This window comes from Rosa rugosa, chromosome 1 (assembly GCF_958449725.1).
Source record: "Rosa rugosa chromosome 1, drRosRugo1.1, whole genome shotgun sequence".
In the NCBI taxonomy this organism is placed as follows: domain Eukaryota; kingdom Viridiplantae; phylum Streptophyta; class Magnoliopsida; order Rosales; family Rosaceae; genus Rosa; species Rosa rugosa.
The window spans coordinates 28,335,078-28,361,758 of record NC_084820.1 but is presented as its reverse complement, the minus strand read 5'-3'; the positions used below and the strand labels follow the sequence as shown (position 1 = coordinate 28,361,758).

At 41.9% G+C, this 26,681-nt stretch overlaps 1 protein-coding gene, 1 non-coding gene and 1 pseudogene across 2 annotated transcripts; 2 read left to right on the top strand and 1 right to left on the bottom strand.

Annotated features, from left to right (window-relative positions):
* Nucleotides 1-9,717: 9,717 nt before the first annotated feature.
* On the bottom strand, nt 9,718-9,808 carry TRNAY-GUA (transfer RNA tyrosine (anticodon GUA)). Its single transcript is given in 2 exon segments — nt 9,718-9,753; nt 9,772-9,808. It is a non-coding gene; the product is annotated as a tRNA-Tyr (tRNA).
* A 4,475-nt stretch (nt 9,809-14,283) lies between these two features.
* LOC133725534 (extradiol ring-cleavage dioxygenase-like) lies at nt 14,284-15,107 on the top strand (annotated as a pseudogene).
* A 4,316-nt stretch (nt 15,108-19,423) lies between these two features.
* On the top strand, nt 19,424-20,897 carry LOC133725525 (uncharacterized). The gene is made up of 4 exons (XM_062152813.1): nt 19,424-19,648; nt 19,758-20,042; nt 20,110-20,576; nt 20,858-20,897. The coding sequence occupies exons 1-4, from the start codon at nt 19,424-19,426 to the stop codon at nt 20,895-20,897; spliced, it is 1,017 nt and encodes a 338-aa protein (XP_062008797.1).
* Nucleotides 20,898-26,681: the final 5,784 nt, after the last annotated feature.

Here is a 26,681-nt window from a genome sequence, read left to right as displayed (position 1 = left end):
GATTCATGGGTACATATTCTTATTTATTGCTATAATTATAATTATATAAAATGATTGCTATAGCTATTATGTATTCTTAATTATATAATTAATTAATTATATACCATAAAAATAAAATATAAATTAAAAAGTATAAAACCGCTTAGGAGGCGCCTAGGCACCCGTCTAGTCGTCTGGGCGCTAGTCGCCTGACCTCCGCTCGACTAACGCCTAGCGATTTTTCAAACCTTGTACTGGATACAGGCCCATGGCATACCCCTGGACCAAATGACAAAGAACAATGGGAGAAAGCTTGGGGAGATGCTAGGCTCCAGGGGTATGCCTTGTTTGCAAAGATTTTCTCTTGTAGTGTCCCCAACCCTGAGACAACCTCATAGTTTCGTCCGATTAGCCTATGCAACAATTCCTACAAGATTCTCGCTAAGGTATTGGCGAACCGTTTAAAAGCATTACTCCCTCTCTTGATTTCCCCCAACCAAAATGCTTTCGTCTCGGAAAGGCTAATACATGACAAAATCATACTAGCCCATGAGACTTATCATTATCTCTGACTAAAGAGGGGGGGGGGGGGGATTGTCATGAGTTTGGTTTAAAGCTGGATATGAACAAGGCCTATGATAGGGTGGATTGGGATTTTCTAGAGACGGCCCCCCTAAGATTCGATTTCTCACCACAGTGGGTTTGATTATGAAGTGTGTTTCAATGGTCACTCTCTGTGGTCTTAAATGGTAACCCAGGGCTTTTCTTTAGGCCTAGTTGTGGTTTGAGGCAGGGTGATCCACTCTCATCCTACCTCTTTCTAATAGTCAGTGAGGTCTTATCATTACGCTTGCCATATGCTATCCAAGACAGTTCCTTACTGGGAGTCAAGCTGACACGATCTTGCCCTACCATATCTCACATTTTCTTTGTCGATGACTCACTCTTCTTCCTAATAGCTACTCTTTTGAACTGTTGGAAATTAGTGAGGATCCTAGATGAGTACTGCAAGGTGTCAGGCCAAATGATCAACAAAGAAAAGTCAAGCATTTTCTACTCCCCAAACACTACGGATCAAATAAGGAGACTCATGTGTACTCTATTGTCTTTCATAGAAGTCGATAATCCGGGAACCTATTTGGGGATGCCTACTATCTGGGGGAGATCCAAAAAAGAAGCACTTTTGTACATCAAAGAGCGCATTAGTAGAAAGCTAGAGGGTTGGAAGGAGAAAACCTTATCTGCGGCTGGAAAGAAGGTCCTAAATCTGTGCCTTGTCTATCCCTGCCTACCCGATGTCTTGCTTCAAGTTCCCAAATGAGTATATGTGAAAAAATCAACTCCACTATTAGTAACTTTTGGTGGGGAGAATCAGAGTATGGTAGTAAACTTCACTGGAGCAGCTGGAATTATCTTTGTAAACCGAAGGAAGCTGGAGGTATTGGTTTCAGGGACATATATCATTTCAACCTAGCCCTTCTAGCGAAACAGTGCTTGAGTATCATAGAGCAACCTGAAACCCTATGGGTCCGTGTCCTAAAGGCCAGATATTTTCCAAATTGTGACTTTCTTCAAGCCGAGAAAGTCTATAGAGCCTCATGAGGATGGTCTAGTCTTCTCCAAGCAAGAGACCATCTCTTCAAAGGTTCAAGCTGGCAAGTCATCAATGGCTATAAGGTAAACATATGGAAGGATAGCTAGTTACACCCTCCCGACATCCGACCACTCCATACGATCGGCTCCCCATAGGATAATACTCCAACAATGGTTCATGACCTTATTGATTGGGACTCCCACTCTTGGAACTTAGGGTGCATCATACATCTACTCCAACCACTAGAAGCTGAAAAAAATACTAAACATCCCAATTGGTGACAGAGGAGGGGAGGATAATCTTATTTGGCCATGGAATCAGAATGGGACTTACTCGGTAAAAACCGGATACCATTGGGTTCACTCCCAGCTCACTACTGCCCCAATGGCCACCAAGTCGGGATCATCTCATTTAGTCTCTACTAAGGTATGGAAGATTGTTTGGAATATGACTACTCTGCCTAAAATTAAGTCTTTCTTTTGGAAAGTTCTTAGTGGTGCATTTCCTACATTCCTAAATCTCTTTATTAGAAGGAGACTAATGTCATCCCTGCTATGTCCCATTTGCGGAGCCTTTGAGGAATCTATAAAGCATACTCTTCTGCTCTGTACATGGGTGAAGGAAGTGTGGTTTGGTTCACCCGTAGGCATCAAAATTGATAAACAAAGGATCACAAATTTTGATTCCTGGCTTCTGACAATACTGGAAACTATCACTACACAATCAGAGAAGAAGTGGCTACTTACTTTGATCAGCTGTATGTGCTAGGCAATCTGGAGAGCTCAGTGTGATCTAACGTACCAACAAAAAAAGCCATGCCCTCTTCAAGTGATCAGGTTCGACAACAAGCTGGCCTTCGAGTACTGGGAAAACACCAAAGCTGCCCATAACCCAATATGTAGATCCCCATGATTGTCACGCCCCGAATTTTGAATAAAGAAAATTCAAATCCGAAACGCGAGAACAAACACAAGAAAACACACATAGAAAAATTTTCATTTAAACTAAGCAACAAACAAACTGAGCTCACAATGTCAATACCGACTCGTTCTCTAGAGTCAAATATCACATCACCAAGTGTTTACAAATTAAACCGAAAAATAATTCAATAAGTAAACACACTCTCTACACTCACAACACAGCGGAAGACTAGAACCAAGATACCATACTACGTCCAAGCTACGACAGCAACAAAACCTCAGCTTCGATGATGATTACACTGACCTGCACAATAAACCCTACACCATAGAATAGTGCACCGGGTTGAATAAAACAAACTCGGTAAGCTTTTCAGCCCGTACGAGTAAACTCAATTAAAGTGACTCACGTCATGCATGCTTATAATTTCTCAATTCGTGAGATGAATTAAAGCAACAATATTTAATTTCACAAAACACAACCAAACATCAAGTTCATATCATATCATATCATCTCAACGACAAATCACACTCACTTCCCCTCAACATAAAGCATTTGTCAAAACGATGACCTCACAACTCATTCACAACTCACTACAAGTCTCAAACCACAACCGCACTTACAATTGAATTAAGTAAAATCAGTAATCCCTGCATGGAAACTTAGTTCAGGAGATCACATTGAAAACAAACAATAGAAATCATATAAATCCCTGCAGGGAGTTTAGTTCAGGAATTTACATCAAACAAACAATTCAAAAAGCGGTAATCCCTGCATATAATTTAGTTCAGGAGATCACATTAAAACAAACAATTCAAAAGACAGTAATCCCTGCATATAACTTAGTTCAGGAGATTACTTAAAAAAACAACAATTAGAAGGAAAAGGAAAATCAATGAAGAAGTCCAACATCTCACACTAAAGTCAATGATCACCCATCAACTCCAAACTAAAGTCGATAGTCGATGTTCACCCATCGACTTTGACTAAAGTAGATGATCACCCATCAACTCCTAATAAACACTAGATCCGAAGATCAGAAAACGGTCACCACTGTGACTCCAGATCCGAAGATCAGAAAACATTTACAAAGAATCCCACATGACTCAAAATGTTACCCCAACACAATTACTCTTTCAACACGACAAATCAACAAGCCCCTGATATAACGAATTTTCCACAAAGAGTAAACGCACAAATCCACATTCTGAATAATTCACATTTTCAATTCACTCTTTCAACAATATAACCATCAAACATATACATATCACAACGCCACTCCATCCATATATATATATTCCACGTAAATATATATATACGTAGTCATTCACGCAGGAATGACCACTAATACCAACTATAGTTTTATAAATTAACTACTCAAAAATCATTTTATATCAAAACCATGTTTTAACTTACCCATGAACCGTTGTCGATCAAGTTCATATATTTTAAAACAAATAATTTGTTTCGAAAATGATTTAACAATTAAACAAGTAATTCCGAGTAATAAATAAATCTGTTCGTAAATGAACCACGTGAGATTTACTCACCTCTAAATCCAGCTGAATCTTCACACAAACCAAGACAAGCACAAAATCATCCATACTCTGCTCACACAATTCCGTCAATCACCTAAAGCAAGTACAACCTCGATTCAGCACACGAATTAACAAAAACCATTTAATTTCGAAACTCCCGAAACACACTAAAAATCTGAAAGTGACGCCAATCAAGGCGAAACTTCTTCCGAGACCACCCGGGGTCTCCAAAATACTTGTACGATCAATCCATCAAAATTATAAGTCAATCGGACGACCGAATCCCTACGGATCATAAACCGATCAAACCGAAAACCCTAAAACTTTGAAAATTCATAACATGCTCATACGATTTCCAAAAATTACAAACTATATATCGAAATGCTCGTATCGACGAGTAGATCGCACTGAGGAGCAGAAACTGCCCCAGAGGTGGCCGGAAGCCACCGGAAACCACCACCACAGTGGCGGCACCGCCACCAAACCAAAGTCAAAATTTGACAAAACTTCCAACATCAAAGTTCTTCATCTCAACTCCAATTGAAACTTTCATAACTACACCAAAATCAGATTATGAGCCAAAAAGTATAATTTTACCTCGCAAGCCGAAGGATTCGAAAAACCCTAGATTCAAAAACTCCAAAATTCGATCACCACAGATCAAATCGTTGCAAGCCTTCTTGGGTGTAGCTTCTACTTCCTCTGGGCTAGAAAATCCCTCAAAGAACTCGTGCTATAGTGGCCGGAGCTGGGAGAACCAAGGTCGGCAATTTGCAGCTCCACCGTGCAACTTCTCGGCCTTGGACCGTCGTCTACGGTGCTTCCCACGACGAATCACCACCACAGACATGTAGAGCAGGATTCCCTTTGGAATCGAAGCAAAAGGTGGCCGGAGGAGGAAGAAATCGGCCGGCGAAGGTGAGAAGGCGAAACTGGGGTCGGGGGAGAAAGTTTCCCTTTTTGGAAATTTTCGGGTTTCTGAAAATTTTTGCTATTTAACCAAAATGGAAACTTTTTCCGAAGGCCATAACTTCTTCATACGAACTCCGATTTCAGCGTTCCGCATGTCTACGAACTCGTATCGACGCGCTCTACAACGTTCGTGAAGGAAGTTCTCATAGAACCTAAACGTATAAAAAGTCAACCCTTCAATCAAAGCATTCCAACGAATAATTGTTCGAAATACTTTCCGCTCCACCCTCGAACCACGAAATCGTACAAACGAACACTTTATTAATCCCAGAAAACATTTAGGAATTAATAACAAATTTCCGAGGTCTTACAATGATCGTCGATTCTGGAATCCTCCCCTTCTGGGCTATGTGGCAGTCAATTGTGATGCGGCATGGGCACAACCAAATATCGGTGGTCTGGGAGTGATTATCAGAGATAAGAATGGCATATTGATTGGAAGATCCACCGAGAGAACGAATTGTGGATCCGTGGAGATTGCTGAAGCCCAAGCGATCTGCCTCGGCGTAGTCTTGGCTTCAGATTGTAATCTGAAAAGGATAAGAGTTCAGTCAGACTCCCAGTTGGTGATATCGGAGCTCATGACATCAACTTCTCACAAGAGTTGGAAAATCTTCCCCATCATTGATGAAATTCGCAATAGAAGTAAGTACTTTGAAGCTGTTACTTGGGGATGGATTCCCCGTGAAGTGAATATGGTTGTGCGCACAATGCATCCTCTCTTGCCATGTCGAGGGTGGGTCTTAACAGATGGGCTGACATGCCACCACCTTCTTTGTCCCTTGTCCTGAGAAATGATGGTCTTCCGTGCCCACCGTTGGCTGGGAATTTGTAATGTTAGTTGCTGTAGTTTCTCTTTCTGTTTCTATCTCAGGTTGTGATTTAGAAGAAAGAGACCCTCTCCGTTTTCTGGGTTGTTTTTTCTTGGCCTCAGTTCTTTGCTAGGCTCTTCAGGTTAGTCCCTTAATGAAATTCTCATTAGTCCAAAAAAAAAAAGAGGAGTAAACTGTTACAACAATATATTTACCTAGCTCTGCTAGGGTTGGGGAACGTCGCCGTCAGGTTGGAGTCTCACTTTCTTCTCCTTTATTATTGCTGATAGAGATCTCTGTAGGCCTAAGTCTCATCTTCTTCCTCTGTTCTGCTACCCTTGTTGGTGGTGGGGGTAATTCTGATGGTGGTTATGGTTTGGCCCTAGACAGAAGCAGTGCTTCTCTGCCTGCTTGCGTTCGTGATGTGCGTGGGTCGAGTGATCTAGTTCTGGCAGGGATCGGGGTCGGTGGATGAGCTATTGGATATATAGTTTGATGGCGTGGGTCTGGTGAAGACCGCATATCCTAGCGAGGAGGCCTCTCTTGATTTTCCGTCGGGGTGGCGTGATGCTGATGGCGGTGCGTCGACAGCTGACATCTCGCCGAAGGTTGCTGATGAGTCGGTGGCGACCAATTTTGCGATTGGTGGCTGGGACTGTTTTAGTAATGAGGCGGGCATCGCTGATGATTGGATAGCGTTTCGCCGAATTGAGTTTTGGTGGTGGCTGATGGTGGTGTGAGGTTTAGCAAGTTTGGTTAGGAACGTGGGTTGAGGCTGGCGACGTTGGTTCTGCTGGTGGTTCAAGTTGCAATGTAGGATTGGGCTCGGTTCGATACCGACCCCTCCAGGTCCATACCATATACCGTACCACTCTAAGTTGGTTAGCCAAAATCCTTACCACTACCGCCCACAGAAGTTGGTATACCAAGAAGTCGGTAGACCGATTTAATTGGTAGGATCAGTACAGTTGAGCCTCCAACCGAGTTTGTTATTGCGCCTCAGTTCTCCAATGACCTAATTTATTCCCAGACCAATTTACTCATAGTTTATGACCTGAGAAAAAAATAGATAGAAGAGCAATGAACAAAAAGAGGCTGCGGTCTATGGGGTGATCAATTTTGCAGACCATGAGAGACAAAAGTTTAAGAATTAACTAGAACTAATACCTTCAGTGGTGAATCTATGCCAACTCAGAATATCATATACTTTGTAAACTATTCTCCAAATCCATCAGATTTTAAAAGGTATCTTTACCATAGACGAAGCATAGTAGTGATTTGGGTTTATTATTTCTGGGTTTCAAAGAGGGGTTTTGAAGATTTCTGGGTGTCAAATGAGAGCTGCAAAATTGGTTTCTGGGTTTCGATGGAGAGAGTGAGAGAGTCTGGAGATTGTAGAGAGGGTGAGAGACTGAGAGGGTGATGGTTTAGTTTCGAACTTTCGATGGGATTTGCCGATTAAAGATGGAATGGCAGGTTGTCTGGTTTCATATCGTTTTGGCGGAGAGGTTGAGAGAGACTGAAAAAAGATGATGAGAGACGGGAATGAATTGATCCAACCCCTTTAGGATTTCAGACAATCATAATTTCATCAACAATAAAAACTTAAATAATCAGATGGTTGTGATTGATACAAATAATAAAAACTAAAATAAATAATATTTATAAATTATATGGTACGATATGGTATAATGTAAATGTATGAAATCACATACCATTATCGTACAGTCTTCATATTGTCGGTTCGGTACAACCGTACCGAGTTTTAGGTTTCCGACAAAGTCGGCTACCAATTCACTTGGCTCAGCTCGGATGTGGTTGGTACGGTTTAATTTGGGCGAATTTGCCAACCCTAAGGGTTGGTGGCTGTTCGCTTGTGAGGTCCAATGGTGCAAGAGGTGGAGGAGGCTATGAGCTGGAACAAATGCTTTGTTGGGCTAGGGTTTTGCCTAAGATCCTAGGTTGGTTTTTGAGCTTGGGCGCCAATTTTGGGGCTTGGTCTTCAAGCTTAATACTTTATTTTTATTTTTTTGGAATTTCTGGGATGAAGGAAGTTGATGGCAGTGATAATCTCAGTCTAGAGATGGCACCTAATTCAACCTAGGGTTGAGAAATGCCACAAGGATCCTCTACACTATCTCTGCTATTTTATTCCTTTTTAGATAGTAAGGTGTATTGCTGGATGTGCTTCGGTATGTTAGACCAAAAAGGTTATATTGCTTAAGTAATGACTCTATTTGGCAGCTCTTACGAGCGGGTCGTGAAGTTGACTATTCCTCTAAAAAAAAAAAAAATCTCTACAGACCCAAGAAAAAAAAATAAACCACTCATTTATTCTTAAGTCTTGATGGTACCAGAGAACTTCTTATTATTTTTTATAGAGGATAAATTATAAATTATAAATGAAAATCATGAGAAAAACTTAGGTTATAACGATCAAAATTGAATGGTAGATAAGCTAAACAGGCAATCTCTGAAGAAAATCTTACATCAGCAATGACATCCGCTTTATGAAGTTAGCTTACCAAGAATATAGGAAAAGGAGATCACATCAAACTGATTAGAAAGCTACTTTATATCTATAATGAAGTAATGATAGACTTTAGGTGCCAATGAACTTCACATCCGTTGTTCACTCAGTTGATGATGAGGTTAGAGTCTTTTTCAATTTGAATACAATGAGAGAAATTCTGTTAATAAATAGAAAAACTACATGTAGTATTATTAAGTTATGATATTACATCTCCGAAGTGATAGCTCACTCGGCCTCCATTTTGCAAAGTTATGATATTACATACTTATAAAGAAGTTTCCCCCTTTCTCTTTAAGTTCTTCGTTTCGAGAAAAAAAAGAGGTCATTATCCCGTGGTCATCCCCCTGTCAACCTCGATCGAGAGTTAGTTCTCGCCACTCGGAATAGACGCCTCCTCCTTGAGCCCTGTCTCGAATATGGAGTAAATGCCTATTTACTTTTTCTTTTTCTTTCTCCTTCATTTTTTCTTCCATTTATCCTCAATTTTTCTTTTCAATAAACCCTAACTGAAAAATCAATCCTCCGTCCTTTACTCCTTTATATATTACCTTGGCTTACCCACAACATTTTCCACCAGAACTTCCAAGTCCTAACCCAATTAGGCATCATATATGGTGTGGTCCTTGCTGCAATTTGTCTCAGTTGCATGCACCACCTTTTTTTTTTTTTTGGAAAAATACATGAACCAAATTCTTGGTTTTTGTTATGGATAATGGATGAATGACTTTGTTTTAAGTTTTAACCACATTTATTCTTGGAGATATTCTTCTGTTGCTTTCCAATAGTAGGGAAGATGACAAATTTCTAATTAAATGTTGGGATCATGGCCGAGGAGGCATATGAGGTCGTTGCCTCAAGTCCGCCCATTTCAATGGGCTAAAAACAAAAGAATTATAGCATATATAGTGACCATTTTTGTAGTTCTTTTTTGTTTTTGTTTTTTAATTAATTAACACCCCCAGTTTTACAAACTGCAATTTTAGCTCTTTTAAGTTCGATTTCCCTTTCAAAAAAAAAAAAAAAAGTTCGATTTCAGATGCAATAGCCGTAATAGCTTGGCGCAGAACTGGGTTTGTGGGGGAGGGCCAGATTCTTTTGTTTTTTATGAGGCCTCCGTTTGCTTTGTTGGGCCTTTATGTAACTGGGATTTTTTGATTTTCTTTTTCTTTTTCTTTTTAAGCCTTGTGGACTTTATAAGGCCATTTTATTTCCTGAACAATAACTCAAATCACTTCATATGGTAATTATATATGAGCTTTGAAACCAAATTTCGAACCCAGTATTGTTAACACAGAATTACATTTTTGTCCTTCTATAACCAAAGCCCGAGAGCTGTATATATATTCAAAAAAATTAGAAGGAAAAAGGCAATCCGACCTGCCGGATTCGAACCAGCGACCTAAGGATATCTGATGGTCGAGCCAACTACAGTCCTCCGCTCTACCAACTGAGCTAAGGTCGGTTATTGATAAATGTTGCCATTAAATATTATTTTTGATAATAGTTTTTCTAAAACTTTGTTAATTTAGGGAGATAAAAGGAGAAAATTTGCATAGCTGTATCTAGCTGGTTTATAGGCCTATTGTCTCAAATTTATGTTCTTTTTTCTTATATTGTATTAGATTAGACTAGTAGAACAGTACCCGTTAACCCGTCGAATACGAATTTGGATTAACTACCAATATCCTTTAGATTGTTGAATTAGATCGGATTGAATTTTATTATTATTAAATAAATCAAGATCTAAATTGGTCTGCTCCAAATATGGTCCATTAACAAGTCTAGTGACCGAATCCCACAAAGTTACATGTAACACAGTAGCAATATTAGAGCAACTCCCACAATTTTTCCATAATTGATTTTTCTCTATTTTAGGGCAAAATGAGTCTCTTTTGCTCCAACAGATTCCTTATATCTATCCCAATTTTAGGGATAGTGAGGGAAGAGAAAACAAAATTTCTTAAATTTACAATAATCTCTAATTTGAAGACGAAAAATTGCTTAAAACTTTGACTTTTGATTCCCTATAATACAAAAATTATAGAGAAACTGTTAGAGTTACTCTTATCATGTTCAAGTGTCTCCCTTCCTTAATCATCATCCGTCAATTGTGGAGATTTTTGGTGTTTTCATATTGATTATCGTCATTCCTCATATGGGGAAGTGATTATGATCCATTGCAATGGTCTGTTGTGAAGGCTTACAATCCTAGTTCCATCAGGTTTGCTATAAATGAACTCAAATTTGACAACCTTTGCTCACTACTAAGTACAAACATGATCTGGTGAGGAATTTTGGTTCCCGAAATGACGAAATCTATATCTGGACGAAATGACGAAATCTAAACTACTAAGTACAAACATGAAATCTATATCATGATCTGGTAAGATCTTTTCATCTTATCGTTCTCAAGTAGTTATCTTTTTTGAAATCCCTTTTGAGCTGAAGTTCCCCTTATCCTTTTCTAGTGAGAGAAACTCACTTCTCTCTAATCACTTCTCTCTAACAAACCCAGCCGCTTAAGCTTTCCTCCCCCCCTTTTCTTGTCAGATCTAGATCATTCCGATCTGGATCTTTGGCTTGAAAGTCGGGGGAGATACTGATCATCAATTTTCCCTTTTCGTGAGGCTTTAAGTATCTATGCTCAGTTTTTTAATTTCTGTTTTGTTTTGATTTGTTGTCCTGGGCGATTTTACTCGGAGTTTGTCTCTGTTTTGGCCCTATTTGGTTCTTGTTCTCAATCTTCCCTTTTCTAGTTTCCTTTGTCTTCATCCTCTTCCCCTCATTAGTCTTTCTTCTGCCATGATCGGTTCTTTCGTTCTTCGGAGCTTTCAAAGTGGGGTTACCTACTATCGCACTGGGTGACGCTACAAGATCCTGTGTATCTGGTGGTGCCTATTTCTTTGGTCCCTTACCGGATCTCACCCGATCCTTCCATCCGGTTTATCTGGTTACTTTGTTCTTGGCAAATTTGGTTTGATGTGGTAGAGATGGTGTTGACTTTGATATCTGGAAATTTGATGGCTGGGGGCATTGAATTCCGCATGGGTCTCTCTCCTGCGCCTTCGATATGGTTGGATTTGGTTGTTGGCTTCTTTGCCGTGTGTCACGAGCCGCACTTAGGAGTAGTGCTATCGTGACACTTTGTAAAGGAGATGCCGAGAGGGGCGAACCTTGAGGGAAGGAGATGCCGAGAGGGGCGAGCCTTGAGGCAAGGAGATGCCAAGAGGGGCGAGCCTTGGGACAAGGAGAAGCCGAGAGGGGCGAGCCTTGGAAGCCCAAGGGCGAGCTTGAAGCTAAAGTGAGGACGAGTGGCATTGTCATAATTAATTGGAAGTTCTGGTTCGAGGTACTTCGGCTTGGAATTTGGGAAAACTCAAAACACGAGAAATGTCTGGGAAATCGAAAAGAGTTCAACACACTTGACGGCATGTCATTTGGAGTTTCTGTGAATTAGTTATGGACAATTAGTCTCCTCGGCTATTTTGATGTTTCCTCCCACCTTGGTCATGTAAGCAAAATATGCTCTATAGGGGGAGACATGGTGTCAAGCTCTCCACCACCCCCGGTGCTGGCCTTCATGGGGCACTAAGTGAGCTTCTCCGTGGCACCCGTGGGGGCCTAGGGGGTCGGGCATGTGTCGTCAGCGAGGGGCGGCATATGTTTCCATGAGTCAGGATGTCTCGTAGACGGTATTGGCCAAAAGGCCAATATTGCGGGTCGGCGTCGGGGACGAGGTTCGTATGAGGGCGATCCTTATGCCATCGGTGTTAGACAAACATGTGGACTTTTGGAAGATATGGCGGGACCTCGTGGTGCTCATTGGCCATGGAGCAAGTGACGTGGCATGTGTTAGGGTTCGACCTTGCCCAAAGCAAAGTGATGCCAGCAAGCACGGAAGGGGCGACCTCGTGTTAGACTGAAGGAAGCTTAAGAGGGACATCGAGGATGAGTTGCTCACTTGAGCGGCGTGCCAACAAGAAAGACGGCATGCCCACTTGAGGATTGGCCTACGGGCTAGAATATGCCTTGGACCCATGACAATCATCAAGAAGAGAACATGGTAGCCTCGTTAGAGGGGAAAGGCCACAAGGCCTAGATGGCTTGTTAGAATGGCACTCAAGGTTTAAGTATGCGGGCATGTGTTGCCCATGAGCCGAGTGGGTTGTGCAAGTGATGCCCACGAGGCGAAGTATGCGGGCATGTGTTGCCCTTGAGCCGAGTGGGTTGTGCAAGTGATGTTCACGAGGCAAAGTATGCGGGCATCTGTTGCCCATGAGCCTAGTGGGTTGTATAAGGGATGCCCACGAGGGGAAGTATGCGGGCATGTGTTGCCCTTGAGCTGAGTGGGTGGTGCAAGGGATGCCCATGAAGCGACTGAGGTGTGCAAGTGACTGAAGTGTGCATGCTATTAAGGAAAGACCCAAGGAAGGAATAGGAATGCCAACTTAGTCTCGGTACACGGTCATGCTACTTGCTATCGACGTGTGGGATGCACGCGGGTCGGTAATGGGCTGGCGCAAGCCGGGATGACTCGAAAGCCTATCGGTTGGGCGAGTGTCTTGGAAGACAACCATGACACAAGGAAGCGATCGGTTAGTCACAAGATGTGAGACTCATGTGAGAGTGGCTTTCGTTGGTAAACCCCAATAAGTATGGGGGACGAAGTCGAAAGGGGTCAGAGTTGACAAGAGAAGCACACAGAAAGAAAAAGAAAAATGGAGTATCAAGGAAGTAAGGAAGATAGGCTGGCCTCGGTTCAGAGGAAACTTGGCGCCTCATGGGCTAATTCCACTGCGTACAAAGTCGGCCCGTGACACCGTGGCTCAGTTGCTTCGTCCTTCTTGTCAGCGGTTGTAGCTTGTCGGTGGCTTTTGTTTGTTTATTTTGTTCTTAGTTTGGGATTTTTTTAGCCTTGTTGTTGGTTGTTGCTTCCTTTGGGAGGCTATTGCCTCGATGTAATTGTTTTGATTCAATAATACTCCTGATGTTTAATCGCCAAAAAAAAAAAGTAGTTATCTTTTAAACATGTGCTCCTCTATTCACCAATTTTATGAGACGGACACCTTGGATCATTTATTTGTTTCCTTAGCGATCCCTGCAACTGCAGCTTTTACTATGGCAGATTTCTAGCATGCTAGTCCTTCTTCGTAGTTCTGATAAATCATCCTATAAATGGTACTACTATGTGTAGTTTATGAAATTTAATTTTGATGGTTTGGTCCGAAGCTCTAACAATGGTACTACTATTGACTTTATTATTATAAATGAATTTGAAAATGCTCTTATTGTTGGGTCAAAAAACTTGGTCACTCTCAAGTTTTGAGTATGGCAGCTGCAGGCTGAAGGATGCGAGCCGACAATGGAAGTAGGTTCCATCATTGGAGATGGGAGGTAGGTGGTGAAGTGGTAGTAGATTGTAATAGTTATTATTAATTTTTTTAAAATTTAATTTAATTTTTTTTTTAAAGAGGTCTGGAACATAGCCTAGCTGGGAGGCTCAGTCCCACTAATAGAGTGAAGAGAATATAAAAGGAAGTATAAAAGGAAGTTTAAGAAAAAAGTTGGACATATAAATTGCAGGATTGTGTATATATAATTTCTCCACTAATAGAGTGATGGTAAAGAAAAAAAGAAGGAAAATTTTCGAAAGGGCACCAAAAAAGGTAAGCAAACCTTATTTTTCTCTTTAATGGATGGGCTGATAATAATTTGCTCAGTCTGGAAAAGCCTAGACTTAAATTACAAAGAGAAACTCTCACTCGCTTTGGCAAACGAGAAATGAGAGAAGCATATATGTAAAACTGGCGTTTCACCCACCTCAAATTTTGACCTTTCACCATATATACCAAAACAAAAAATCCAAACCAAATTCCCAACCAAAATTTCCCTAGATTTTCAATTCCTCGAAGAACTAATCCCTCGAGCTAATCAACAATGCTGATAATAGACACATTCTACATCTCGCACAGATCCCCAACTATAAGCATCGATGAGACCATACCCGCCAGAAAGTTCCTCCAATCCTGGAAGCAAAACGGGTTCCCCCAGAAACCCAACTCTATCCTCACCATCTCTACCCACTGGGAAACCTCCGTCCCCATATTTAACTCTATTGTCGGCCTAAACGACACCATCTACTACTTCTATTGCTTTCCCAACTCCATGTACAAGCTCAAGTACCCTGCCCTAAGGTCACCCCAACTAGCCACCCGAGTCAAGGATCTTCTCACTGCTGCTGGATTCCCTAGCGTTGACGTGGACAACAAGCGCGACCTCAACCACGGTTCCTGGGTACCACTCATGTTCATGTATCCGGAGGCAGACATCCTGGTGTGGCAGCTATCCGTCCTGACCGATAGTGACAGGAGCTATCACTTCAATTTGGGGAAGGCATTGGCACATTAAAGGAGGTGGGTGTTCTTATGGTGGAGTCGGGGAGTGTAGTTCACAACTTGAAGGAGCTGAGGTGGAACACGGTGGATGGGCTTAAGGAGGCTTTGACTCAAGGAAGATATAAAGATGTGAACCATATTATGAGAAGAAGGCTCCCGCATGCAAAAATGGCTCATCCTTCACCTGATCATTTCTACCCTCTGAATGTGGCAATGGGGGCTGCGGGTACGAATTCGAAGGCGAAGCTCATCCACGAGAGCTGGCATCTTGGTACTCTTTCTTATGCTTCATACCAATTAGTAGAGCTAATACCAATTGATCCATATGCAGGGGCGAATCCAATAAGTCGAATTCGGGTGAGCTAAAAGCTTAATCTGTAAGTAAATTTCTTCTCTTGCTAAAAGCACAAAATTTTAAAATTATTAAGTTATTTTTTAATGGATAAGTGATACACATTTTATCAATTAACATTAAGTTTTACCAACTATTACTAAATGAAAATAAAGAAATGAAGCTCATTGTAAAGCTAGAAGTTCACAAAGTTTATTGTCTATTGTACCGAACCGTGCCCACCCCTAGTTACTATTGCTTGGAAGGTCTATTGTAGCGAAACAGTTGGTTGAGCATAGCTGTCATCTGTATCTTGATCATCTTCGGTAAATGTTCAACACCCTTCAGTGTTATCAAGAACATAGTCTATTCAGGAAAATAAATATAAGTCTACTAGAATTAGAAACATAATCCAAATAAAAATGAAAAACCTAATCACACTAGACTAAGTCATGTTAGTTTAACTAGAAAAAACATAGAACTCTTTCTAAATTTATAAAGGCCTAATTTCATTCTACACCTTTGATCCTTACACCTTTGATCGATATAATAATAACCCTGCTAAAAAAATGTTTTGTTTTCATAATCCCAACTAAATAATATTAATTTATAGGGATTTTACTGTAGGTTCCATCTTTGGAGAAGGGAGTTAGGTGGTGAACTACATAATTGGATAATAGATTTAAAGTAATTGTTATCATCAATTTGTTTAAGAAATGAAGAGGGTATAAATCAGTTGTGCCCATGTACTTCTAGTTTCATCATATATACCTCTGTACTCTCCAATATAATCAATATTGTCCAATCATTAGTTTTTCCATCAATTATTTTGTAGATCGAAGACGTGGCTCTAATGGGCTCCCTTATAGGATAATGATTAACTAATGTGAGATGCAATCATGCAAAAGTATATAAGTAAATTGAATTTGGAAATATATATTACACAATAATTGGCAAAATGGATTAGGATTGGACAAAATTGATCGAAATTGAAAGTATAGGGTACCCATGATGCCATTAGAAGTATAGGGGCACATGTGATTTAGAGTATAAAGGTCTGGAAGGTAAAATAAAATTTATTTATTAATAAATATTCATTTATCCATAAATAAATAAATTGTTTATTTTTTAAAAATAATAACCCCGCTAAAGTAAAAAAAAAAATTCGTAGTCCGAGCAATATTAATTTATAGGGATTTCCATCTTTATAGAAGGGATGTAGGTGGTGAACTACAGAACTGGTAATAGATTTGACGTAATTGTTATTGTTTCTGGTGGCTTTCTCCGGGTACCTCACACAGAATGCTATACCGTCTGGGGTACCGATGCGCCTCCTAAATCCTGTACCAAGAACACACGCTTAGAGGAGTAAACCGTGCCGGACGGTTTACACCTCTCCGATGCTTGAGTGAGAAGCTAATATTGATGTATAGTAAGTAAATAGTAGACAAAGGAGTTATTACCCGTAAAAGGTGGTTGTGCTAATGCCTATATACTCGAGCATGTGAAGGAAGTCTCCCCCATCTTCGATGTGGGACACCAGTTGTTCTTCTGATGCCATATCAGTCCTCCTGTTGTGTAAATAGTTGGGCTGTGTTGGCCTTGCCCAGGGCCCTGGGTGCCCGGGGTGGCATCCCAAATGGGCCTCGCCATGGTGGGTCGTGAACCCGGCCCATGGTATAGTACATGGGAGTACCGATAGGGCCCAGCCGATAGTGCCAAACTTAGTTGAGACTTCCCTAGTATGTACAAGTCCCCCAAGTTCCCGTTCAAGATGTTTCTTGGGTGGGGACTTATTATTGTCTCGGAAGTTTGGCACTAGTTAGCCTATAGGGAGTCCCCCAAGTTCCCGTTCAAGGGATATCTTGAGCGGGTTACGCTGTAGGTAGCTAATCTACACTGCGATAGGGTGAGGGTTGAGCCTCCGGTACCCAATGGGGTAGAGGAATTGGCTCTGATACCCGATGGGGTAGAGAGAGAACTTGGCTCTGATACCCGATGGGGTGGAGGAATTGACTCTCCGGTACCCAATGGGGTAGAGGATGTGAGTCTCCGGTACCCAATGGGGTAGAGAGAGGACTTGGCTCTGATACCCGATGGGGTAGAGAGAGAACTTGGCTCTGATACCCGATGGGGTAGAGAGAGAACTTGGCTCTGATACCCGATGGGGTGGAGGAATTGACTCTCCGGTACCCAATGGGGTAGAGGATGTGAGTCTCCGGTACCCAATGGGGTAGAGAGAGGACTTGGCTCTGATACCCGATGGGGTAGAGAGAGAACTTGGCTCTGATACCCGATGGGGTGGAGGAATTGACTCTCCGGTACCCAATGGGGTAGAGGATGTGAGTCTCCGGTACCCAATGGGGTAGAGAGAGGACTTGGCTCTGATACCCGATGGGGTAGAGAGAGAACTTGGCTCTGATACCCGATGGGGTGGAGGAATTGACTCTCCGGTACCCAATGGGGTAGAGGATGTGAGTCTCCGGTACCCAATGGGGTAGAGAGAGGACTTGGCTCTGATACCCGATGGGGTAGAGAGAGAACTTGGCTCTGATACCCGATGGGGTAGAGAGAGAACTTGGCTCTGATACCCGATGGGGTGGAGGAATTGACTCTCCGGTACCCAATGGGGTAGAGAGAGGACTTGGCTCTGATACCCGATGGGGTAGAGAGAGTTGGAGCCTCCTGGTACCCGATGGGGTAGGCGGTGCATGTCAGCCACGTGGGGCATACTGAGTTGTGCAATAAATGCCCGTCCCCTCAACTGACGGTTTTCGAGACGTGGGACACGTGTAGTGATCCTGTGGTTGTGGGCTTTTCGGCTTCAACGGCCCTGATGCTTTGGAGATTGAATTTAAGAGGGAAACAGACTGTTTCCCTTCTCACTTTCTTCGAAATTCTGAGAATCTGAGAAATCGCGTTTCGCCCTCTCACCTCTTGCGCTTCTGTTGCTGTGGCTGTGAGGAGTGAAGACGAAAGCTTTAGCCAGATTAGCGACTGCCGGAAAGAGGTAAGAGAATGTGGTTTGGTTTTTTGTTTTGTTTTGTGTTTCTGTTTGACGTGGGTTTGGGCTGCTTCGATTTTGCCTGTGTTTCTGGGTTGTGCGTTGAATTTCTGGGCTTGCTTTGAATTTCTGGGTTTTCTTGAGTTTCTGGGTTTTGCTTTGAATTTCTGGGTTTTGCTTTGAAGTGGGGAGTGATCCGCGCTTCAACGTGGTCTTAGATCTGGTTAGGCTAACCCTTGTGCTTCTGATTCCAGATATAGCGAGTTTTGAGGTTTCCGGTATCGTGATTAGGATGGAATCAGAAACCAAGGGTGGGGATACGGGATCGTCATACCAGTCGTTTGCCAGGCAAGCTGAAGTGGATATCGATCGGTACCTAGCTTCAGTAGGTCAATTAGCAGAGAATACCGGCTCTTCGACGGGGGTGTTCTCGGAGAGCAGTGAGGAGTCCGACGAGGGTGAGAGCGAGGATGGATCTGTGGAGGCCCCCGTAGTCACGGTGGCAATCCCGGAGGGCATACCGAAGCCTAGGTATACACTTACGGACGGGACCGTATGCGACGAACCCGGGAGAAGTATGACGATGAAGGAGATCATCGCCATGCGACTGAAGTGGGGGATACCGGACGCAGTAGAGCTTAGGCCCCTTAAGGAAGGAGAGATGGCCGCGAATCCTGCCCCGGGGTGGGTGGCGCTGCACGAGAACCAGTTCCACCAAGGGTTATCGCTACCGCTGCCCCGGTGCCTACAGTATCTATTGCGGATGCTGAACCTGTCACCGGGGCAGTTGACCCCGAATGCTATTCGCCAAATATATAGTATGATGGCCATGTGGGACTTGTGCTAACAAGGGTGGCCTTCCGTAAATGAATTCCGCGCGGTACACAGGATCCTGTACTCAAGGAAGCTATCCTGTGCGGGTACGGTGACCTTTGCCGCTAGGGATTACGAACCATTAGTTACCGACATGCCCACGTCGATGAGCAAAAGGTGGAGGAATAAAGTGTTTCTAGCTGGTGGGCGATGGCAGATTAAAAATAAGAAGTGGCATCTGACAGGCACTTTCCAAGCAATCGGGGACCAGGCCTACACTTTATCAGAGGTGGAAAGGAAGAGGATAGCCCGGGTATACGCTGTTTGGAATGAGAAAGAGAGGAGCTCTTATAGATTTATCCGGCACTCTATACTTTATAGGCTAGGGTTAGGATGGCTCCCTGGTGAGGCTTTTTTTTTTAAAAAAACTTTTGGCTTCTTTTCTTTCTTTTTTTTTTTTTTTTACTAACTATGGAACTGATTGCAGTGAAAGCACCGAAGAGGAAACCCCGGAAAGGCAAAGAGGAGGACAGAATGGACGATAACCAGTTGATGGATATGCTGATGAACCAGGGAGAAGACGCCCTGCACATTGAGGTCGACCTTGGGTCGAAGGCTACGGGTCGGTCCATTGAAGAGACCCTGCTGGAGATCACTGACGCGGGGTATGGGGAACCTGATCCCAATGCTCCCGCGACTCAAGTCGAGCAGCCTTCTGCCGCTGACATCATCACCATAGCTGATCCCGGAAGGGAGAAGGTACTGCCCGCCGTGTCCATTTCTTCTCGGTCCACTGGGAGCGACGAGGCCCTGCTTCCAGGGGGAGAAGAAGAGGTCACACAGGCACCGGCACCGAAGTGATAAACAGGAGGTTACCTATACCGGCCGGGATGTTAAAGGATCCGGTGCGAAGAGGCAGAAGAGAGAACTTCCGGTACCCGACGCGTCGCCGTCACTTGGCCTACTGGCCCCTGCCATTCCGGTAATCCCTAAGAAGCCCATCAAGCAGCTGCTGAGTGAGTACGGGGTTGCTGATGAAAAATTTGTGCGGTCCATGCTTAGCGATCTGAAGGATATTGACCTCGACCGGGTGCGGGCCAAGGACAATACCCCCAAGGAGAATCGCCGTCTCGCCCGGGAATCTATGATGCGGGTATGGGTTTGCTTCATTCTTGCGACCGGTACCTTTTGTATATATATTGTAACCGGTGTGTTTGCAGGCCCTGTTCAATGTGTACGCGGTTGATGCCAGCGAGGAAGATACTCAACTGAAGGAGGAGGTTAGCAATCTCTCCGGGCAGGTGAAGTATCTGCATGGTGAGAAGGCCAAGCTGGAGAAGGAGCGGGACTCCTTGAGGCAAAAGATCGAGTCCTTGACTCCACTGGTTGCCGAGATGGACGCGGCAAAGCAGCGGATCGCGGAGCTTGAGGGTGAACTCACCGAGGCGCGGGATGAGGTAAAGAATGCTCGGGACTCGGAGAAGGATGCTGCAGAGTCTGCCACATCATGGAAGGAGAAGGCAGACTACTTGGAGGAGCGTCTTCCCGTGGAGAAGCGCGAGGCCGTGGAGGAGTACAAGGCTTCCGAGGAGCTTATTGCGATGCTTGCTGCTGCCCAAGACAAGGCTGTTATCATGAAGTTCAAGGAGTGGGTGGCGGCCGGGTACTTGGATGAAGCCAAATTCAGGCGGGGCCTTCTCGAGAAGAAGAAAGAGATGGTGGCAACCAAGTCCGGTGCTAGTGGATCCCAAAGTACCGGTGGCAAGCAGTAGTGGAAATTACTATTAACTATATTTTTTTTTTGAAATTATCCCTTTCTTGAACAATGGCGTGATTCCTGTGCTTGGTAGTCCAGGCTTTTGTGAATGTAATTTTTTGAACTTGAATGGGAATTGGAAAGGGATTAAAATTTCGAGGATTTTATACCTTGCTTTAAGCGTTTACTTGCATCACTTATTACCGGAATAGAGTAATTGACAACAGCTATGTCCGGGAATGCCCGGTGTAGGTAAAAAAATGCTAGAAATGGTCTGAATAATTCATTTTTCCATTCAAGTACCACATGGTGGTTAATACAGAATGAGTACCCGATGGGTAGCTTGCCATAGCTGTATGGCCAAAAAGCAAAAGCTAGGACAAGATGCTCCGGGAGCTACTTGTAATAGTACCGCAGGCGCTGGGTATTCCATGGATGCCGGGATACGACTCCGTCCATGTCCCGGATGAAAAAGGTTGCAGGGCCTACCTCTTCAATAATCTCATAAGGGCCTGTCCAGGATGGATCCAGTCCCCGGGGCTCTGGGTAGACCTGCTTCATGACCCAGTCCCCCAATTTCAGTGTCCGGGATTGTACCTTGGCATCGTAATAGCGAGCTATCCTCCGCTTGTTAGCCAAGTTATGCATGTGCGCCACATCCCTTCGTTCCTCTAGCAAATCGGCATCGAGTTGTAGGCCTTCCGAGTTGGTACCCGCATCGAAATACTCGATCCGGGGACTCTGGACCTGTGTTTCAATAGGGAGTACCGCTTCTGTCCCGAAAGCCATGCAGAATGGGGTCTCTCCGGTGGCCTCTGTTGCCGTGGTCCTGATAGCCCACAACACCTCCGGGAGTTTAGCAGCCCAAAGTCCCTTGGCATCGTCGAGCTTCTTTTTCAGTATCTTCTTGATGATCTTGTTGACAGCCTCGACCTGACCGTTGGTCTGGGGGTGGGCCGGGGATGCATATAAAATTCTGGTACCCAGGTTCTCTGTGTAAGCCCTCAACTCATCATTGTCAAACTGGGTTCCGTTGTCCGTGATTATGGTGTCCGGGACTCCAAACCTGCAGTAGATGTTCTTCCACAGGAAATTTTTTACCTTTTCCGTGGTTATGGCGACAAGAGGTTCTGCTTCAACCCACTTTGTTTGATAGTCCACAGCGACGATGGCGTATTTGAATTGTCCAACTGCTGTGGGAAGTTTACCAATCAAGTCCAAACCCCACTGACAGAACGGCCATGGTGCAAGGAGGATGGAGAGGGCAATGGGCGGTGCCCTTGGGATATTTGCATACATTTGGCACTTGTGGCAAGAACTGGATATTGTTTGGGCTAGGGCCGACATGGTTGGCCAGAAATATCCTGCCCTTAGGGTCTTATGTGCAAGAGACCGGGCTCCGGCATGGTTACCGCATACACCAGCATGTATGTCCTTCATTATTTTGTGACCCTCCTCCGGCGTTACACACCTCAGACTGGGGAAGCAGTGGCCTCTCCGATATAACTTGCCATTCATGATCGTGTACCGAGCTGACCTCAATTGCAGTCTTCTGGCCTCGACCTTATCATCCGGTGCTAAGCCGTCGACCATGTATTTCAAAATTGGGTCCATCCACGAAGCTGTGTTATCCACAGCGAAAATTTCTGACACAGTTTTAGAAGTGCTAGGTCGCTCGAGTATTTCGACTTTAGTGGCCCCATAGGTAGGGCTTGGGGAAGTTGATGCAAGCTTAGCAAGGGCGTCTGCCTTGTCGTTTTCTGCCCTCGGTATTTGAGTAAAAATGTAGGAAGTAAATCTCTGCGCTAATGCCCGAGCCAGAGCCTGGTAAGAGGTCTGATAGGAGCATTTTAATGTGGTATTTTAATAGTTAATTCCTCACATTTTGCTTAGTTAATTCCTTAACGAATCGATTTTTAATTCAATTTTTATTTTTAGGTACATTGGAGTAGATGATGATGAAATAAGTGTTAGGTCCATAAAATGATGGAGAAAAATGGAAATGCACTAAAAATGTCAACTTTACACATTTTCCTACTCCGGCTAGGAGAAACCAAGCCAAGCAAGGAAGAAGGAGCGACCACCTGACCAAATGAACTTCAAATGAGCTGAAACCTTCCAGATCCATTCTAGACATCCTAAGAAACATTTCTTATGAAGAGTGCAAGAGCCAAAAAGAAGTGGAAGGCCTTCAAACAGTCAGCCCAATTTTCTGCAGAAGCAAAACTGGAAAACTGGACCTTTAAGGAGTCCAGCAGAAATTCCGGCCCAAACACATGGAGATAAATTCTGAAAATTTTACAGAATGATCTACACTCATGATGGATCATTTCATATGAAGAAGTCACGGGCAAAATCTGAAGTCTTGGTGGAGAATTAATTGAAGGAAAAATGAGTAGAAAGTGACTCAAACCTAACAAATTCCATTAGTGTTTAAATATTCAAACCTAACAAATTCCATTAGTGTTTAAATATTCAAACCTAATAAATTCCATTAATGTTTAAATGCTCAAACCTAACATATCATCATTTGTTTAAATCCAAATAGTTTTGCTTGGTAGCCTATAAATAGAGGCTACAACAAAGAAGAAAGCACATTCCTTCATCCATTCCATCTTCTTTGTCTCTCCATTTCCTTTCCATTTTCCTTTCCAACATCCTCTAGGGCAAGCCACGAAGTTCAAGCAAGGCCAAGGAAGAGAAGAACCAAGCCGTGAGCATCATCATCCATCCTCCACCTTTGAAGCTTGCTTTCGAGTCTCAAAGGATTCAACGTTATTCACCCATCTTCATCTTCCATCCACGGTGTAATTCGACCTCTACTTTGTAACCTTTGCTTTGTATTTCGTTGGTTTTGCCTTAGTTGACATATATGTTTGAATCAATTTTAATCATAAGTTTCGGTTTTGATCTTTGTTCCTTCATTCCATTCGTATTTTTATGTTTTTGCATTTTTATTTGTTTTCTTAACTTAGTTTATTTTCGAATCCAAAATCCAAAATTCCCCCTTTTTCGTAAATATGTTTATACTTGTGAATATCTTTGTGTTTATATTACTTTGTTTTAATTTTAATTGTTTAATTGTTTGACAATGACAGGTGTACCCTCAATCCCCGGAATAGAACGATCCCTACTTGCTTATACTACTAATGATATTTATAGGGTTAAATTATGCGCTTGCTTTGAGCGTATCAATTTTTTGGCGCCGTTGCCGGGGATTGAAAAATCACTTGTTTTTGTTTATAATTGTTGTATATAAACTGTTTGATACTTAGTTTAAATTAACTAGGTTGTTTTTTTTTATTGTTGAATACGAATTTAATTGTAGGTTGTAAATTAAAGAAGGAATAGGTGAAGTCGTGTTTATTAATATTGGCCTAAACCCCTTATTGGTACCTAGTTCAGGTCCCTTAAGGTTGAGGGCGGCCTTTATTAACATTCATTGAACTGTCTAACACACTTAGGACCTTTTACATCCTAGTAAGAATATCCTATGTGAGATGGTGTCTAGGAAGGGGACAACGTTCATGACGGGTTTTTGAATCCAGAAGTGCTTATAAATGGGCTTAGCTCATGCCAAAATGGATTTTTCCTCTCGTGTTCACCCTCCCCTACCTGGCCATTTCAGTAAGGTTGCCCAACGGATGTAGGAGGGACTTTGTGTCTAGACGACTATACTTGGGCCGCACGTCCACTTGATTTACCGCTTGGAATTAGATTTGATATCAATAATGTTTATAACAAAAGAAATACTTGTGCATACTCTTTACGTGTAAATTATTTTGTTGTTTCACACTTTATACTTGTAAAAATACTTTTTACGTTTTATACTCACTTGTGTACTTAACTTGTGTCTTATGTACAAAATACTTGTTAATTATACTTGTAGTTTGTAATTCATAGTTACTTGTTTATTATTATTTTTTTTTTTTGTATTTCTTTGTTAATATTAAGTTACTAACTTTATTTAATGTAGGTACCGTCTGGCTGCAAGACGTAAAATACAAGCGCTGCTTGGGAGGCAACCCAATTCAGAATATAATCAGATTTGCTTTCTCTTCCCCTTTTACTCCTCCATTTTCTTTTTGTTTTAGTAGTTATTTTCGTAAATTTCATCCCTATATGCTTACTTATTTCATTGCATGCTTTTAATTGATTACATTGAGGATAATGCAATATTTAAGTGTGGGGGAAGGGATTTATATTTTTGTCTTTCATTTTGAATCCTATAAATATTTTTGTCTTTCATTTTGAGTCCTATATTTTAAAAAATAATAATAATAATAATAAAAAATAAAAAATAAAAAAAATAAAAAATAAAAAATAAAAAAATAATAAAATAAAATGCATTCATTCAGTCTTATTAAATTCAGCTTTTTACAAAAAAAAAAAACAAAAATAAATAAATAAAAAAATAATAATAAAATAAATAAATAAAAAAATATCTCCCAAATTGTATATTTTGTATTTCTTAGTTAATTATAGTTACTAACTTTCTAATTTCTATTCTGTCTGGCTGAAAGACGTTAAACTCAAGCGCTGCTTGGGAGGCAACCCAATTCAGAAGTAGCTGTGAAGGAGTCTACCTACACAGATTTGCTTTCTCTTTCCCTATCTCTTTTTATTTTTTTAATTTTTTCTCTTTTGTTTTTATTTTAGGATTTATTTTCATAAATGTCTTCTATCTATGCTTATTTGTTTCATTGCATGCTTATGATTGATTACATTGAGGACAATGCAATATTTAAGTGTGGGGGAAGGGATTTATATTTGAGTCTTTTATTTTGAGTCAGATATATTGGAAAATACAAAAAAATCGAAAAATGTCAAAAATTAAAAAAATTTCGTTGATTTTATTTATTGAGTCTTAGTCCTTTGTTTTTATTTTTGAGTCATAGGATGCCCTTTTAACTGTCTAGGATGAGCTTATATCTCTGAAATTAAGGCTAAAAGAGGATCACAAGATTGGGATAATATTTGATGATATTCTTTGGTTAATTATGATTTATGAAAAGCATATGAATGTGTAGTAGATATGGTGCATGCGTAACTTTGGTACAGAATATGAACATGTGGATGATAAGTTATGATTCATAATAACCCTTGTGAGAATTTGAGCCATGTGCCCTTTCTTTGTTGAGTGATTAATGGAAAAAAAAATGAATTATACTCTTATTTTCTTGGCGATGATTCTGTTGATCTCATTATTCTTTCATCTTGATTGATTACATGCCATAGATTAAGTTTAATGGACTAGAGAATGCTAGAATTCGCTCTTGTGCTTGTTAAGACGTTTTGTCAATACATGGCCCTGATTCTGGAAAGGATAGAGGCACCTAGGAACTACCACCATTGCCAAATAAGCCTGTGTCCCTATTTGTGCCCGTCGTGGGACCCCCTTAGATAAACCCCTTTGAGCCTACATTAAGCCTTTTCTTTCATCACCCTAAAAATCCTTAACCCCTGAACCTTAGTATAGTTATAATCCTACCCTTTGTTCTAAAAACTTAGTGGAGCTATCTTTTGAGACTTACTACATGATGGTGACAAGGATTAAGAAGAGGTGAAAATTCAAGTGTGGGGGTAGACTTGTCCATAAAAAAATAAAAAAAAATAAAAATAAAAAAATATAAAAAAAAAAAGAATGTTTATGGATTTTAGTCCCCCATACTTGGTGAGTTTGGAGATTGTTTTGAATTGAAGGCCCACTATCGAAAAATTTGGTCTTTGTCCAATTCACTAGAATCAAAGGGAGTTTAGAATGAAGATGAAGACATTAAGCCCTTTTATAAAGCCTCATGAGTATGACGTTATGCCTTGGTGGATTTCTAGAAGTCTCTCTACATCAACATGAGCTCTGCTAGGTTTTTAGGATACTTTGTTAAAATTCCTTACCCTTTCATTTCTTAAAACCTTGAGCCTTAGCCCCATTACAACCTTTGAGAAGACCTTCTTGATCCTTAAGATGGGACAGCCTTTGATGTGGAGATGAGTTACAAGAGTTGAACATATGGCTTGGGTCCATTCGTGCAAGTA